Below are 18,382 nucleotides of genomic sequence, written 5' to 3'. Positions count from 1 at the left end.
TGCTGGTTAGTATAAATATAGCCCTGAACCCTTTTGTCGACAAGTTAAAGGTAAAAGATAGTAGATTTATCTAGATTGTAAAGATTGATTTTTGCTTTGCGTATTTTTTAGTCATTCGACAGAAATAATATTTAAATCATAAAATATTTAAACCAAATAATACTTAACTAGTTTGAAGGTTCAACTTCAAAACAAAAACAATGGAGTTGGATATTCCTTTTCCGATCCCTTCCACAGATGACTTTTATAATGACCCTTGTTTTAATACCAGCGACATGCAATTTTTTGAGGATTTAGACCCTAGGTTGGTTCACGTGAGTCTTCTCAAACCGGATGACCATCATACAAACGAAGACGAGCACATTCGCGCACCGAGCGGGCACCACCAGGCTGGCAGGTGTCTACTGTGGGCATGTAAAGCCTGTAAGAAAAAGACTACCAACGCGGACAGAAGAAAAGCCGCTACCATGCGGGAACGGAGGCGACTTAGCAAGGTCAATGATGCATTTGAGACGCTGAAGAGATGTACTTCTACGAACCCTAACCAGCGATTGCCGAAGGTGGAGATCCTCCGCAATGCAATCAGTTACATTGAGTCTCTACAGGCTTTACTAAGGGTCGGTCAAGAGGAGAACTACTGTCCAATGCTGGATCACTACAGCGGGGACTCAGACGCGTCTAGTCCACGGTCCAACTGCTCAGACGGCATGGTAAGTCCTGAGACCGTGGTGCGCATGCTTGTTGCTTAAGTGTATAATTTAAATTAATCAGCTGTTACATATTAGCATTTTTTGTGTTATATTTGTGAATTTGATTGCTGTTCGGTAAATAAAGGTCCAATGGAAATATTTTATGTTTTCAGATGGACTTCAGTGGACCACCAAGCGTGTTTAGAAAGAGGAATACTCCTGAAGGTTTCTTTAATGAAACACCAAATGGTAAGTGTGAGAAACAGCACGTAATCTTTACAGTTTAATGACACGGATTACAAGACTACGTCTGTACCTGAACTGTTCTAGTTTTATTGAGTTTCACGCCTCATTCGTTTTCAAGATATCTTTATGGTTAAATGCATCAATTTAAAAGCAAATTCAAAAGGGCATTAATTTTGTTTCCCATTTTGACAGATTCCAGAAGCAACAAGAACTCCGTTATTTCCAGCCTAGATTGTTTGTCTAGCATCGTGGAGCGAATAACCACAGACTCCTCTACCTGCGCGCCGGACCTCGAAACTTCTGAGACCAGCTCCTGCTCTCCATCAGAAGGGAATGTACTGACCGAGACATCGGTGCCTTCACAAACACCAACCGACTGTTTTACGGGCGCACAAGATCCCAACTCCATTTATCAAGTGCTGTGAAGGGCAGTTGTGTCTCGTGACAACAGACTCCACATTCAGACTGATCTTTTTCCTTGTCAGTTGAGAGAAGATTACTTACTTTTTATTTTTGCAATCGAAGCTATATAGAATGTTTCCGAATTTTTGAAGGAAAATTGTTTTGGTGGGTCAGCAGAAGTATGCGATAGGCCTGTGTTTCTATGGGCGTGCATGTGTAAATGTGTTTGTTATGCATAAATTAATTTTAACGGAACGAAAGGCGCGAGGGCTGATGCTCAGTGAACTCCAGATTCGTCAAATTCGTCGGCACATCCGCCTCAGCGTGAAAACGTTCTGACCTTGAATTTGGGTCCTGTCTCCAGTGTCATTTGGGATATCAGTCATGCATTAGAGCTCCTATCCTGTTTATGCTGTTTGTCACATATCTGTCTCTTTCTGTCAGTGTTCTTAAGGTTAAACATGTTCAAATAGGATGAGACATAAGGACCATTTTTGTACAGTTGTAAATAAGAGCTGCCTTGCTTAAAAAAGAAGTATTTAATGTTGCCTGTTGTAACACACTTGGATTGTTGTCAGATATAAATTTTATATTTATAAATATTAAAGCCCGTGTGACATTTTCATAAATCACTGTTTATATGTTCTGCTGTGTAGTTTGTTGGTTTTCTGGCCGAAGGCTGTGAGGGGTAAATAGTTCACATTTGTGCCCGATTTTTCAATGACTAGACCATGAATGTAGTATTGCGCTGTAGTCTGGTGAGGGACTCTGTGAAAATGAAGAGTGAATATTTTTATTACAATTATTATTATGTTAGATATTAAATGTAATGGTTAGATCCATTTATAAGTCAGTTTTCTGAGACTGTGTGAGAGTGAGAACGATGACGCTGATTAAAAAGACGAAGCAAAATTAGGCGGATTGCGTTTCGTGAAAATATACCAAAGTGTTTAAGTTACAGTCGTTCTTAAATTGTTCAATTTTGTCCTTTGTAGAAGGGTAATTAACTGCACTTTAACTTGACACCTTGTACAAACTGACTTGTAGAAAATTATACGAGACAATCGTATTATGTCAACGTTATGCCAACGTTTTAATTATTTCAAACCCGTAATTCTAATTAATGTATTCCCTAAACAGAAGATTAAATGCATTCATCCAGTAATGTTACAAAATAGTCTTGTAGATGAGAGGTCTAGATGAATAAAATATAAAAGACACATAAAATGAATTTTACCGCCTCTTCCCTCAGTTCAGACTGCATAGCGTGAAAAGGTTCATTAAAACGACCTTTCGTAATATGAACTGACGAGGTGCATAGGCCTCATAAACAAATTCTAACTGTTATGATTTCGACAAGACAGGCAAATATTTTTTAAAAGTTTCATTTCGAGTTACCGTAATAAAAACAATGAAATAACGAGTTGAACATGAGCTCATCAAGATGCAAACTCCACCTAGTTTAGAAACCTATAAACAGAAACAATCAGTTACAAAAGTAATTGTTCCTAAAGTGGAGCATTTCGGATAAATCACAGCTCTCATCCAGTGAGAACGAAATGTTAAAATGAATGCTTCCGCGTGCATGAGATCGCTAGAACGTTCTGTGAGCGCGGCAGAGTTCTGGAAAACTGGACGGACTCCACCCATATTGCTCCTAATGTTCCTAAGTGTTTCCTAGAGCCGATGCTTCTTAGCGGGAAGACCACTCAGGCGACTTAGCAGTCACGTGATGAAGTCCATCAAATATATGTTTTTTCAATGGTAATATAAGAAGTTGATATGTGAAGTTTCAGATCTGCCCAAATAGCCAATAACTTGTTTACTAATTGAGTTAACAGTTAACTATAAGTAAAGTGTGTTATCAAAACAGTTGTCAATGTTGATGTCTAAGGGCTAATACTCTTATTCAAACCTCACTGGACTCTGATCATGAGCAATTTAAACTTTTTCAGAGTAAGGAAAAGTGAGAGGACTCAGTCACCTGGTTCATTTCTGCAGAGATGCTACTACAGCATAACAAGTATAACGCGCGTGGTTTAAGAAGAGAGATTTTTATTGAACTGCCGAACAACAACAGAGTAACAGACAAAGCTGGCGAGCCAACACATTATTTACAAAAAAAAAAAACAGATGAGACCCTAACAGCAGACCTGGCGGGGTTGTGGGGGGGGGGGAGGGGTAGCAGACCCGGGGGAGAAGGTGCTAGGGCAGCTACGTGAATCAGAACAGATCTGAGCTGAGTTCTCACAGCACGGACCGGGCATCGTGGGCCGTGTCCGTGCCGTGGGTCTAGGTGTGATCTGGGTGTCTGCAGTGGGCGGCATTTCCGGGCGATCTCGGTCAGAGCTGGAAGCACTGGGCTGGAGGCGGGGCCGAGGGCGTGGCCGCTGAGGACTGGCCATCTGAGGAAAGTGTCTACTTCCTGCGGCGGGTAGCGGCACCCTTCTTGGAGCTGTAACGAGGTGAGAACAAACGCAGGGAGGAATTAGACAAACAGAAAGGGGTGAAATTGACTGGTTTTGACCAAAGGTGTGAGAGTAAGAGAGCTCCAGGCACTAGGCTGGTGTAGGTGATCAGCTGTCTGTGCCCTCGACATCATCTTTAAAAACCATGAGTACGAGACAGCCACAACCTTAACACCAGCCTCAAATACAGGAGAACCCCCAAACGTCACATCTGTGTGTGTGTGTGTGTGTGTGTGTGTGGTCGTTAAGTGTTAGAGACTAAGGCGGAAGCATCATAGCTTCTATTAGATTGAGAACAGTAGAAAACGCTGGAGCAAGTTTGACGACTGTCACATGACAGACAGTTTATACCCAGTAAACCCAGTAACAAGGACGTCCACCCAAAAATCAGACTAATCCACCTCACACATGTCCAACAGTACAAATGACCTACACAATGCATGAGTCAGGTCTTCATACTCCACTGATTCAGTAAAAACCTGACGGCAATAAGTATAACATCAATCTGTTTCTCCTCTACAGGATTCGATTAATCCATGGATTCAGCTATTTTAATCCTAACTGTTTAAAGTTAATCTAAGAGGTGATGGGAAAAAAACACAAAAAAATGTGTTGCTATGTGCAGTGACCGAAGCCCAGTAAAAACGAGTCCCTGTTATGCTTTTGAGACCAAGTATTTTTTTAAAATAGCAAGTTCACAGTGATGTTTGCAGAAACCATCTCAGCTAATGTAAAAGTGTGAGAAACTGTGAAAATTTGTAAAGATGTGTAAACCCCTCTGAGCTCTGGGTGGACTTGCCCTCTGTAGAAGGTTACGAAACTTGTCTTCTCTCAAACCGGGTGAAGTCATGCTGAGCAAACATGCAGGACTTACCACAGATCTGACTGTCAATCAAAGCCTTTTCTCCACAGAAAACGGCCATTTCATGGATCTCCCGTCGTCTCAAAGACACGTAGAGATTCATGGAATACATTTTCACCATTTAACTCGCCACTCTCACAGCAACACACAGCTCTGACTATTCAAGACCATAAACATCAGTATAAACGGCAAACAGAAAATGGGCCCATATTTTGGTCAATCCTTTGGCTTATATCTGCTGACCCAAAAAGGCCTCATCTGAATGCCTTTAAGGTAGTTCACACATCAGAACCAACATGGTCAATATGAAGCGGCATACGGTGGAGTAGATCCTAAAACACAAGGACATGGAGATGAAGTTGGGGTTTTAGGATGGAGATGAAGTTGGGGATGAGGATGGAGGTGAAGCTGGGGATGAGCATGGAGGTGAAGTTGGGGTTTTAGGATGGAGGTGAAGTTGGGGATGAGGATGGAGTAAGTCAGCACAGGGTAGCAGCGGATGAAGTCTTCAGGAATGCTAAACATTCACTGTCATTTCAGCCTGAAGACTTTTACAAAAATGTCCAAAATACTCACCGTCCATGTCCTGTTGGACTCAGACGATTACTGTTATTTTTCAGGACATGTTTTGTACAGCCTCCAGTACAATTGGCAGACATCCTTTCTGACTGGAGCATGTCTGACATATTGCACTGGTGTGTCCGTGTATGTGTGTGTGTGTATGTGTAGGTGTGTGTACGTGTGTGTGTGTGTTTGTGTCTGGGTCTGTGTGTGTGTGTGTGTGTGTGTGTGTGTGTGTGTGTGTGTATGTGTGTGTGTGTGTATTTGTGTCTGGGTCTGTGTGTGTGTCTGTGGGGTGAATACTTACTGCTTCTGCAGCTCGTCAATGCGGTTTCTGAGTGAAATGACCTGAAAACAACATATAAGTGTATTTAAACAGAGAATGGGGACATTACCTTAAACTGGAGGTTTGACTCACGCTGTGGAGACTCCTTGGTCTTTGGGGACTGCCTGTGTACTGGGTGAAAAGCTGAATACAAAGCACACACTTTTCTTCAGGGGCTGCAGGGAGTGTTTGAGCTTTGGGTCAAACTACTAAGAATTTATATATACATATATATACAAGAATAAGAATATATATATATATATGAGGAAATGAATCCTTTTCTTTTCCATTCTGATTTGGTGTGAATCCCTGTATGGAAAAGGTGTGCTTTGCTTTCAGTTTTGTGACACATCAAAGACAATGCAAATTGTGAAAAGCAGTGATACAACTGAGAGAGCCAGCTTCCAAACACCCACTCACCTGTTCACCGCAATCCAACTGCATCACTACCTCACCTGTTCACCGTAATCCAACTGCACCACTACCTCACCTGTTTACTGTAATCCAACTGCATCACTACCTCACCTGTTCATCATAATCTACCTGCATCACTAACTCACCTGTTCACCGTAATCCAACTGCATCACTACCTCACCTGTTCACCGTGATCCAACTGCATCACTACCTCACCTGTTCACTGTAATCCAACTGCATCACTACCTCACTTGTTCACCATAATCCAACTGCATCACTACCTCACCTGTTCACCATAATCAAACTGCATCACTACCTCACCTGTTCATCGTAATCCACCTGCATCACTACCTCACCTGTTCACCATAATCCAACTGCATCACTACCTCACCTGTTCACTGTAATCCACCTACATCTCACTACCTCACCTGTTCATTTAAATCCACCTGTGTCTCACTATTAAACTAATGTTATGAAATATACATGACATATACAAAATGCTTTCACCACACGCTTTGTCAATGTGTTTCTACAACTTTAAAGCTCACTAAAATAAAACATATGATAATTAATATATATGTAATGTAAAATATACATACATATTTATAAAACTCAAATCAGTCAAAGGAACCTGTGGTAAACCAAAGCCGGGGTCCTTTTAAAAAAGACTTGTAAACAATATGAATTTAGAACAGTAATCCAGACTTCCACATTTTTGTTCACATTATAACTGTTGTTGTGCACAGCAGTGGTACTGTGACCTTTTGACCTGTCTCCTGTTGGAAGAGCCTGTCCGATCGTACCGTTTCCATGGTTTCCCGTGAGCCTATCATGCAGGCAGAGCATGCGCCCGTGCCGAGCCCTGCAGCCTTGCTAGCATCTTTCTTTACTTACAATTTACTGAGCTCCTCCACTCTCTTACGCAGTGTGGTCACCTACAGAAGAGCAGAGCACAGCTACATTCATCCTGCCCCCGGGGGTCCACCCTCACTACTGACTTATATTTAAGCATGGTTATGTGAACCATGGTGAGTGCTTTTCACAGACAGATTAATGTGATTACTTAACATGATGACTTAACACACAATCCAGCTGTGTGCTCAGAGCTGCTGCATCTAATTCAGCTCTTCTATGAAACCCAAAGGGCAGAGGAATGAATTAATAATGAATTAATACTCATAGACTTATTGGTGCCAATGGCAATAACAAAATTCCTCTTCAGGGAAATTTAATCCCATCCTGCTTTAAAGACAGATTTACAAAATGTGTAAATGTGTGTGTGTGTGTGTGCGTGTGTGTGTGTGTGTGTGTGTGTGTGTATGTATGTATGTGTATGTGTATGTGTGCATGCATGTGTGTGCATGTGTATGTGTATGTGTGTGTGCACGTGCGCATGTGTGTGCATGTGCATGTGTATGTGTGTGTGTGTGTGTGTGTGTGTGTGTGTGCGCGCGTCAGGGGTGGTGTGGGGTGTCCTTAATTAGGACAGATTTTTTGGCAAACCTAGGGAGAGAACTTTAAACTGTTTTTAGAAACAGAACTATCAGGTAGCAAACAACATCATTCCAGTTCATGAGAAGGCCAAGAGAGTGGGATGGAGAATCCAGGTAAAGGTCACGCTGAATGCTCACCTCATACTTCTGCCTCTTCAGCCTCTCCATGTGATCAAACTTCTCAGACTCCAGAGTGCGCATCCATTCCCACATCTCCTTGGCCTTCTCCCTGAACACACACACACACACACACACACACACACACACGTCCAATTGTTACTAAACACAGGTGAAAATAAACCTTCACACATCTCAGGTCACCAGATCAAAGTACCGTCTCCACTCCTTCTCAATACCAAATACATGCCAAATATTTCAATGGTCATGAAGTATCCCAGTCTGTTGATATATGTAAAAATCTGCGACAGTATTTATAATTCAGGTCCTTGGAAATGACTTTACTGGAGTTGTTATTCGAAATAAATTAAATCCTTTACTAAATTAGTCCATGTAGAGGAGTCGTTATTAAAATACGAAGGTGTGTGTTGAGCAGTTTGTGTGTAGAGAGACACAGCTGGGGACATTTCTCTGACCTCAGCTTGTCCTCGTTCAGATGGTCAATGTTCAGAGGTTTACGACGTTCAGCCAGGATCTTCCTCTTCTTCTCTCTCTCCGTCTGTTTCTTGCCTCTCTTCTGATCAGCCTGTCAAACCACACAAGTCCCAAATACATCAAACACCAGGACGACACGCTGCTCTGGCTCAAAAAGAAACTTTGGTTTTTTTCAGCAAGAACTGGCTGATGGTTAAAGGGAGGAGCTGGTACAGAGCTAGTTTTGCTCCCCCCCCCCTGCCCCTTGGGTGAGGGAGGGGCGTGGTGTGTGTGCTCACCTTCTGCAGGTAGCTGCTGTAATTTGCACCCATGCTGGACAGGGCGGATTTCTTCTTAGCCTCTTCCTCTGCCTTCTTCTTAGCATCAGCCTCCTCCTTTCTCAGTCTCTCTTCCTGTTAGAGTGACAAGACCGTTAACAGGAGAACCGCCCTCACACACACAGACATACACACACACACACACACACACACACAAACACACACACACACACGCACACACACGCACACGCGCACACACACGCACACGCACACATACACGCTCACACACACACACACGCACACGCACGCGCGCACACACACACGCACGCCCGCACACACACTCACGCACGCCCGCACACACACACACACACACACACACACACACACACACATACACAGACACACACACACACACACACACACAAACACACACACACACACACACAGACACACACACACACACACACACATACACACACACACACAGACACACACACACACACACACACACACAAACACACACACACACACACACACACACACACACAAATAAACACACACACACACACACACACACACACACACACACATTGTTAGAGCAGCCACACGTACCTCACGTTTTGCCTGACGCTCCTTTTCCTTCTCAGCGCGGATCCTCTGCTGCTCCGCCCTCTCAGCCCTACGCTTCTCCTGAACATCCACAGACAGACAGACAGACAGACAGACAGACAGGCACACAGACAGATAGACAGACAAGCATTCTTTTGAGTCCTGCTTCTAGGGGAGCACAACGCATATACAGTTCATTTGCAGTTCACAAATAAATTATGTAATTTTCTTTTTCTATGTTTAACACCTTTGCTACACACGACAGGCCTTCACTTTCAGGCCAGTTACGGGGCATTAAAAGCCTTATTTTCCTTTTGAAAGCCATAATTCATTGTGTGGGTACAGAACTCACGATTCTCTCTTTCAGGGCGATCAGCTCTTCCTCCTCCTTCTTCCTGCACTCGAAGTGTGCGTCGATGAGAGCCTGCAGCTCCATCAGATCCTTGTTCTGACGTTTCTTCTGGATGTCCTGTTGGAAGAACACACACACAGAGACACACACACACACACACACTTTCACCGCAGTGCCGTCCACACGCAGCTCCGTGTACAAACACAATTTACTCATAGCACTGGGAGATAAGAGAGGGACTTAGCTTACATCAAAGTCCACTTTCTCTCCCTCAGGGATTTTGGGAGCGGTTGGTCTAGAAAAAATAAAAGAGTGTTGTGTCAGTCGGTTGTCCACTGTGGACCGTTCACAAGTTTCTCATCATGTTCCATTCAGTAATGTCTCTTCTAGACAACAGTTTATCTATGTGTCTATCCATTCAGTAAGGTCTCTTCTAGACAACACTTTATCTATGTGTCTATCCATTCAGTAAGGTCTCTTCTAGACAACAGTTTATCTATGTATCTATCCATTCAGTAAGGTCTCTTCTAGACAACACTTTATCTATGTGTCTATCCATTCAGTAAGGTCTCTTCTAGACAACACTTTATCTATGTTTCTATCCATTCAGTAAGGTCTCTTTTAGACAACAGTTTATCTATGTATCTATCCATTCAGTAAGGTCTCTTCTAGACAACACTTTATCTATGTATCTATCCATTCAGTAAGGTCTCTTCTAGACAACACTTTATCTATGTATCCATCCATTAGTTTAAGATATTTAGCCATCCATCCGCCTGCTTTGGCTAACAGCCTTAACGGAGCCTCCGTTCCACACAGTTTTTCACAGCAGCATGAGTAAATACAGTAAATCGACGAGCCCAGGCTGGAGAGGTTTGAGAAACTGGGCCGTTAGAAGATTTTTACAGACTACTCAAGATGAGAAGGGGGGAAAAAAAAAACCTCTACTCACTTGAACTTTGGCTTCTCCTCTGTTGATTTGAGAAAAGAAAAGGGGGGGAAAGGATGTTACACTGTTAGAGACGGTGAAGGCAACGGGCTGATGACACTGTCACTGTTAGAGCACCTGTGTTCATGAGTGGTGTCGAGTTAAGCACTGGAGAGTGAGCACTGGAATTGGTTTTGGTGAGGTACATCTTAAGACTCAAAGAGTCCTCTCTGCTTACATATGGGAACAAACTTGTGAAGAAAGTAAACCATGTTTAAGAATTACTTTCAGGGACAACTGTGTTAATTGACGCAAGTTAGTGAAAACAAATAAATCAGTAAAATGGACAGAGACATCAGATAAAGAATTCAGAATGTAATACAGTGTTTTTCAGAACTCTATTCATTGTACAAAATCTAAACCCTAAACTGCCCAAAATCTATAGTTTTACTCTAAAGCTAAACTTAATCAAACCCCTACAGCTTTACTCAAAACCCAGAAGACACCAGAGAGAGCTGACACTTAGGTGACAGCTTTCTTAAACATGACTTAAGATTTATTACCCTTTTACCCTTTTGCATTTATGGCACCAATCTCTAATCCGATTGATCAGATTTTATAGACGAATAATGCGCTTCGTCTGGCCATTTAAAAAAGGAATTACCCTAAAATGAGTGAAAATGGCAGTTCATGATCGACACCTTTCTCACAACAAAAAGCAACGCCCAAAGTGATCAGAAGTTTCCCGATAGGAAATAAAAGCTGCCATCCGTCCCCCTCCTGCACGGCTGGTGTGTATCATGCAAAGAACAAGAAGCGAAGCAGAAATGAGCTTTGGGCTCGAGGCATCGTTAAAGCTAACGGCGGCACTTCGTATTCTTTCACCCTTTTTTCACCCACGCTCATCTCTTACTACATTTTCCACAATGTCTATTTTTTTCTAAAAAAACAAAAAACAAAAAAAAAACAAACCAAAAATGCTGTCTGTAAATGAGACAACCAATTTCGCAGTGCTCCCCCGCTCTTTCTGAGACCCAGCCCAACACATCCTAACCCCGCCCACCGCTCTACCCCCTTTTGGGACTGGCTTTATGCAAATGACAAAAACAAGACATTGATTGGTCAACATACCTTCCTCTTCATAGGCCTCTGCATGCATGAAGCGATGAAAGCAGGAGCAGAACAGAAATCATTAGCGAACAGTCATGGGCTGGCTCTCAGACAGCGGCCACGCTGTCATACCTTTGCTCTGCTGTGCAGAGTGACTATTCACCAAGACTGAGGTGTTTTTCCTGACAATGCTCTTAGATAACTGACCAATAAAAATATCCCTTAAGAACAAATCTCAAATTGTCTCAGTTGGTTGGAAAACACCTCATTGTGAATATGACACAAGGCACAGTGTGATTCAGTTCAATAGCAAAATACACAGCACGTACAATTCAAACACTGTTCATTATATATCACACATCCTCATAGTCTTTTCATACAACGTCATGTTTTAGAATTCAAATGGGACAAAAAAAGGCAATTTATAAGAGGGAGGGGTCTCTGTTCCAGTTCTCAGTCACAGTGGTGGTCAAACTGGTTGAAAATCGGCTAAAAAACGGTATTATAAATAGTAGATTTGTTTGAACCATCACTTGCAAAACAGTGTTCAGTAGACAGGAAAGGATTTGGGTGAATCTGGGTAAATCTGCTGTGTGTTAAATTTTAAATGAGTGAAACCTTTCTTTGTCCCTCTGAAGACAAAAACATTCTATACATTCACAAAGGCTAAAATACTATATTGACATCAGAAGCAATTTTCAAAGGCAACCCACAGAAATTATACATAGTCTTTCAGATTGATAATTTGTACAGTTTCATGCCATGCTTCACTGTGCCGTAGAGTCCGTCACTAGGTGGTGCCGATGGGAGCAGCGTTGTACCTGGGACAGCAATGCAACTGCTCCCTCTGCTGGGGTATATTCTCCCAGTAAGGGAGAGTTTATGCTGGTTAACTGATTAGCATCTCAGCCCTGCGTGGGGTTAGTGTTTTCCACAGAGAGCCCCGATTCTCGGAGCGCGCCTGCTTTCGACCTGCTGAAGCGCTCTCCGTGGAAACATTTTCCATTTGATTAGTGTCATACTCATCAGAACTGAGTTCAAATTGCTTTGAATCCCAGGGATCAAACACTTGAATCATAATTGGAAAATATGCCCCATTTTTTTTTTAAAAAAAGAGGTATTTTACCAATTCCATTTAATCTTTGATTCAAATGTACAGTCACTGGAATTGAAACAGGTATTAACCTTGGCCATTTTCCTCATACAGTCTTTATGGAGACCAGTTTCTTTTAATGTGGGCACACATGAAGAGGAGGTACCTCCAATAGTGGTTATCCCTCTGGGGAAGCTGACTGGCTACTGCAGTATCTAAGACTCGATTAGTTTGTCTAGTCTTTGAGCTTCCGTGACGGGTAAAAAGTGCACTGCCTATGAATGGGTTGGGAAGGATGAAGGAATATTCATGCCACATACCTTCATGCACCCCGTGCTCCCCGTGCGCCTCGTGCGCCCCGTGCTCCCCGTGCGCCTCGTGCGCTTCGTGCGCCTCGTGCGCCTCGTGTACCGGTTCTGGCGCCGTCGCCGGCGTGTGCTCGGGCTCGGGCTCAGGCTCGGGCTCGGGCTCGGGCTCGTGGTGGGTTTCGGGCTCGTGAGCTTCCGGCTCCGGCCCTGCCTCTGGAGCAGCCTCAGGGGCTACCTCCACCTGACCTACCCCCACGGCCAGAGGCGGCGCAGGCAATGCAGCAAGCAGGGGAGAGGAAGGTCGGCCCCAGTTATTAAACATTACAGGGAGGAAGAACAAAGGCATTAGAGAATAAGAGAGTATGGTTGGTTAGAGAGGATGAAGAAGAGCTTTAAAGTTGGAGGTAGAGCAGCCCTGCTGAGGAAGTAGGCGGCTTGCATGGAAGATTAAAGGAAAGGAAGATAGAAGGAGAGAGAGAGTGAAAGTGAGAGAGTGAAAGTGAGAGAGAGTGCGAAAGAGAGAGAGAGAGAGATGGTAAGTGTGGAGACACACAGACTGAATGATGTGATAGTGTTACACCGGAGATACCTGAATTCAGAAAATGCCATTGGTTACAAAAAAGTGCCCTGGCCACCATCTCCATGCTCAGACACATTTATTATTGTTTTGTTTTTGTTGTTGATGTTGTTTGTTTAAGTTGACAAAAGCCATGTCGCTCCGTTAGAAAACAAAAGTCAGTCACTCTTAGCAACCTTGTGTTTAACAGGAGATTTCAATAAAAGATTTCAGTAAAAAAAAAATTTTTAAAAATTTAAGTAAAAGAATTAGCCACAATGTTTTGTTTTTGATTAATTAAATGACCAACTAAAAACAAACAGCTGCATTAAAGCGTTACAGTTACAGAGGCATTTGTTAGAGCAGTTTAGCCATGTGTAAAAGCATACAGCGTGAGGTGGTCTTTCTTGTAGACCTTTTAAACCATCTAGATAGATTAAATATTATCGCTAATGAGCGCCAAGCCAAATCTGAACAGACTTCCAATGGCTGAAGACAAGATGCTAAACCAGCAGCCTAAACCACGCTGTCATGGGTTTTGGGAAAGGTGTTTAAAAAAACGTAATAAAACTGTACTATTCTAATGTTATTTGTTGTGTGAAAGGTACTGCAAAGTGAAACTACAACAAATTAAACTCTTGACTACATGGTCTTTGTTTAAACACTAAAGTCCATCAGTCTACTACAGTTCAGAGTATTTTCAAAGCTGTAGCGTAGCAGTTTACTTTTTTTTTTCTTTTTTAAAAAAAGATTTTGCTTTTGAATCACCGTCTAAACAGCTGACATGCAGTGTTGAAAAGCTTCAACAGATTATAGCAGTTTTTAGTGTTTCGGCCGTCCTGCTCTCGTTACCAGAGAGAACAGCACGCCCCTGGTCCTCTGTGAGAACTGTAAAGGAAATTCTAACTAGAATGCTGAAAACGCAAAAGAGCAGATCTCAGATCAGCAGCCTTGTCGAGTTCCGATCCAGACCTCACGTCCAAATTCAGTTTGAAATGTAAGTTGATTCCACCTGTGTTTGTGAGAAATTCCCTCTATTTCTCCCCCCCGCTCACTTGCTCGATCGCTCGCTCGCCCCCCCCCCCTCTCTCTATATATATATCATGTGCATATATATATATCATTTTTCCTGAGAAATATAAACTGTTGTCTATATTTCGCATTCACATTCCCTCCAGTTCTGGTTAGCATATTAATGTGAGAATGTACGCTGTCATATATACCTCTATGTCAGGAGTACATTGTGGGATAACAAACCATTTTAAGAACTGATTTGTTAATACTTATTTAAAGCCGTTAACATCAGGGTTGTCAGCAAAAGTTTGACACAAATTTTGATATTTAAATAGCGGTCAGATGGTGATGTGAAGTTAGTGGTGAAGTGACAGGGCGGAGTGAGGCTGACCACGCCCACGCCAAACGCACACAGTGTCAAACACATTTACATGTCAGTGTGGAGAACCAGACTCATTAGTACTACGGCAAACAGAATTAAAATCAAATCATTATTTTATTTGTTTTTGTTTATTTTTTGTTTTCAATTTGTTTCGTATTTTACCTTCCTCTTCGACCTCTTCATTTTCCGAAAAGAAAGCAATAAAGGAATAAAATTACAACAGTGTTTTTTCTCGGTCTGAATAGAAAATCATATCACAGTAGAGCAGACGCGTGCTGATAAAGCGCTTGGCTATAGTTTCTTCTGAGGACAGAATGAATTTCCAGTTTGAAACAGTTATGGTAAGTGTACAATAGTATGAAAACCGTATTAAGCGAATGTCCACGTATCGGTCTGTCCGCAGAAGAAAGTGCATTTCTGAAAGCACTCCAGCACTCCTGAGCGGAATCATACTGTCCTCAACATCTGGCTCGTTCTTTTTAACGGAGCGGTTCTCGGTCAGAGGTCCAGGACAGTATCGGGGTCTCGGCATAGACACAGGCGCACAGAGGAATAAACGGGAGGACTGCGTCGATCTAATCAGTCAGTCAGTCAGTTTGAGACCGAACCAGGTCAATTACAATCTGATTTTAGTGACCTGTTGCCTGTGGCTATGCACGAGTAATTACTGACACCTACTACATTCAGTTCATTCAGACAGAATTCACAGTGTTTAAATGAGCTGTTGTGATACAGAGAGAAGGAAAATAATTCTTCATGGTGTCAAGCCAAACCTGTACAGATATATAATCAAATTTCCTTTACACTTTTCATTTACATTTTTCATTTACAAATCAGAGTTTTGTAAACAGTATGAAAACCTTTGAGATACAAATGAACTGTAGAAATCACAAAACAACAAAATGGAAATGTCATTTACGCTGGACAGAATTCACCTGCGCTGTAAAGTCTCAACCACAAGAGGGAGCCATTACTTCATCTAAAAGTGTGTGTGTGTGTGTGTGTGTGTGTGTGTGTGTGTGTGTGTGTGTGTGTGTGTGCGCGCGCGCGCGTGTGTGTGCGTGTGTGGGTGGGTGTAGTGGAGGTGAGAGAGAGAGAGAGAGAGAGAGAGAGAGAGGGCTATATAGAAGTGATTTCTGTGTGTGAGAGTAATGTAACTCTATCGTATTTTATATAACGAGTGATCAAATTATCACTTTTATATAAAGCCTGACATTGTACTCACCCTCAACCGCACTGCAAAAAAGGAGAATGAAAGAACAGCATTAGTGTTACCTCATATCATACAGAATCAGCTTTGTAAACCATGATTAATCGTATCCTTAATACAGTGAGGCTCATCAGACAGGACAGATTCAGGAAATGATCCTGTGCTGATGTAAAGATGGCAAAAAAGACAATAATAATCTTTGTTTGTTTGTTTGGTAAGGAAAATAACAGAATACTTACACTTCCTCGGTGTCAGACATGATGACAGTGGACTTTACGCCTATGGTTGGAAAAAGTCAGATGGGAAAATTCAACTTGGGCATATGGTATATTACACTCTTAATTCTTTATTTTTTATCGTATATGGATTATCAGCTAAGCTGTGGGAACATCAAAGACACCACGACAATAAGCCCTCAAAAGGTAATGATTTTCAACACAAAACCAAATGAATTTCCAGCTGTCTCTCAGTGAGGGCTGTAGTTTACCTCAGGACACTCACACACAGACACAGTCACACAGAGTCTTGTCTCATTTGGTTGTAGTGATTGTCTGTCCAGTGGGGGGCAGTGTTTTGTGTTTAAATCTGACATCCAGGGTGGGGTCCCCTGTCCTGGGACACTGAGCTGCGTCTGGCTGGGGCTCTAAGCACCCAGCACAGCTGCACACGTCTGTGAGGCTTAGCTCTGGATCAGATTTCTCAGCCTCAGCTCAGAGTCATTCTGTCAACATAGCTGAACAATCCCCCCTTCCTTATCTGGGCATGATGGGACCCCCCCCACCCACATCCTACACCCCACACCCTACATCCCCCACGCACATTAGAGGAAATTACCCCCCCCCCTTCCCTTTTTTTTAATTTGGTGCTACTATATAAAGATGTTGATTTAATACTTTATTTAATACTTTAAATATTTTGGAGTTTGTAAAAACCGATAAACACCTCAAAACTATTCCAGACTATTTCAGCAATGTTTCAGAATGACTGTTGAATATCAGTGCGGTGACTATGATCATAACTGGACCACTCATACAGCGAAAGAAACACCAGTACGTGTAGACACACGCGTTCCTCTATTCTTTTGTTCGACGCCGTGTTCCTCCGTTGGACAGGGAGTCATCCCTCCGTTTCATCTCTCTGCTCTTTCTGAGGAGAGTGGTCTTTATAACTGGATTGTCAGCTGTTTTTTTTGCTAAGCCCCTATTGTCATTGCTAATATCAATATGCCTCTATGAGACAGTGACAGGTTAAGCCTAACAACCTGTAAATCCTTTGTTTTAAATCCGTCGTTTGAGTTTGCCTATGACAGACAAAGCACAGGTTTAGAACCGTGACCTTCTAATATCCCTCTTGTTTCCTGCGTTTCCACTGCTCCACTACTGTGGTGTGATAAAACACACTCTTTAGGAGGATTTAGAAATGATCAGAATTTATAAATTAGATGATCTGATAAACCATATTTATCCTCCAAGCCTGATTTGGAACTCTGCATATGTAACAGTCAAAAATCCGAAGGCATCAAGTTTTCCCAAATGGTACATGAAGCCATTCCCACAAATATTTAATTTCTTAGCATTGAAACCATTTATCTTGTCAAAGAAGAGAAAACTCCTCGTGTAACAGATGGTTAAATCAGAGTCGATTTTAAACCCGCTGTTCCCTCTGGATAATTCGAAAGACCATTGGTGGATCAGCATCCTCTTTAAAAAGGGTTTGATTTTCATCTATCATCATTTCAGTTCTGCAGTGTTTTGTCTCTCCTGACAGGGAATGCCCTTGACTACAGACTGTCCATACTGTGTGCTGGAGTCTCTCTTACCTCAGAAAAGCCGAAAGAGGTGAGTGTCCTGGTGCCGCCGACTGGCTGTAAGGTTCTGCAAACTTCCAAGAGAGATTAAGTCCTTCTGTTATACTGACACCTGATCTTCTAAGGACCCTTATTGGCTGAGGCACAAAGCCAGGCTGGATTCTAAGGGAGGGGGCGCTTTGATGACATCTTGGCCCCCCTACCCCCACACTGAATAAGGAGATGCATAGAATTTACTGGATGGAAGGAGGCTTGGATTAGGAAAGGCGAGATGGTTGATAGCTATATCGGTCATAATACAAGGCAAGCAAAAATGTGCCCGCGGGGAAGTGAAGAGCCAGGAGGCAGTGTCTGTGGTTCTGTGGACTCACATATGAGTTTGGCATGTCAGAAATGCCTATGTGTGTTTTAACAGGACACAGAAACCAACTGTCCGTGTGTAGAGACAGCAGTCCCGCTCCTGGTAACAAGGCAGGTCATGTGACTGAAGGTTTGGGCTGGATAATTTACAACCTCATGATTTCCACAAGCCCAGCAGTGCTTGGGATCCTCATCTTCAGACAGGGAGGGGGCAGTGGTACGGATCACCATGTTCAGAGGGGTGGAGATGGTGTGTTTTTGGTCGTGGGAGAAAGGTGGTGTGTTTTGGAGCACCTGGTGAAGACATGGTGTGTACAGAAGGGC

At 42.7% G+C, this 18,382-nt stretch overlaps 2 protein-coding genes across 2 annotated transcripts; one reads left to right on the top strand and one right to left on the bottom strand.

Moving 5' to 3' along the window:
- Positions 1-200: 200 nt before the first annotated feature.
- Positions 201-1,360, top strand: LOC115804444 (myoblast determination protein 1 homolog 1-like). The gene is made up of 3 exons (XM_030764888.1): positions 201-710; positions 863-938; positions 1,128-1,360. Exons 1-3 carry the CDS (start codon positions 201-203, stop codon positions 1,358-1,360), a joined length of 819 nt encoding a protein of 272 aa, XP_030620748.1.
- A 2,395-nt stretch (positions 1,361-3,755) lies between these two features.
- On the bottom strand, positions 3,756-16,150 carry tnnt3b (troponin T type 3b (skeletal, fast)). Its single transcript, XM_030794288.1, has 11 exons — positions 16,131-16,150; positions 15,907-15,917; positions 10,243-10,261; positions 9,540-9,585; positions 9,291-9,407; positions 8,942-9,019; positions 8,351-8,464; positions 8,054-8,163; positions 7,599-7,689; positions 6,862-6,902; positions 3,756-3,792 (listed from the first exon to the last, which is right to left on the bottom strand). The coding sequence occupies exons 1-11, from the start codon at positions 16,148-16,150 to the stop codon at positions 3,756-3,758; spliced, it is 684 nt and encodes a 227-aa protein (XP_030650148.1).
- Positions 16,151-18,382: the final 2,232 nt, after the last annotated feature.

The sequence above is a fragment of the Chanos chanos genome, chromosome 2, assembly GCF_902362185.1.
Source record: "Chanos chanos chromosome 2, fChaCha1.1, whole genome shotgun sequence".
NCBI lineage: Eukaryota > Metazoa > Chordata > Actinopteri > Gonorynchiformes > Chanidae > Chanos > Chanos chanos.
This window is presented reverse-complemented; position numbering and strand designations above follow the sequence as displayed.

Bases quoted from the DNA above. Each gene is read 5' to 3' on its own strand.
- LOC115804444 (XM_030764888.1), top strand. From the start codon at position 201: ATGGAGTTGGATATTCCTTTTCCGATCCCTTCCACAGATGACTTTTAT. The intron at 711-862 runs GTAAGTCCTGAG...TTATGTTTTCAG, and splicing joins CCAACTGCTCAGACGGCATG to ATGGACTTCAGTGGACCACC. The intron at 939-1,127 runs GTAAGTGTGAGA...CCATTTTGACAG, and splicing joins CTTTAATGAAACACCAAATG to ATTCCAGAAGCAACAAGAAC.
- tnnt3b (XM_030794288.1), bottom strand. From the start codon at position 16,150: ATGTCTGACACCGAGGAAGT. The intron at 9,408-9,539 runs GTAAGCTAAGTC...TTCTTCCAACAG, and splicing joins GAGAGAAAGTGGACTTTGAT to GACATCCAGAAGAAACGTCA. The intron at 8,164-8,350 runs GTGAGCACACAC...GTGGTTTGACAG, and splicing joins ACAGCAGCTACCTGCAGAAG to GCTGATCAGAAGAGAGGCAA.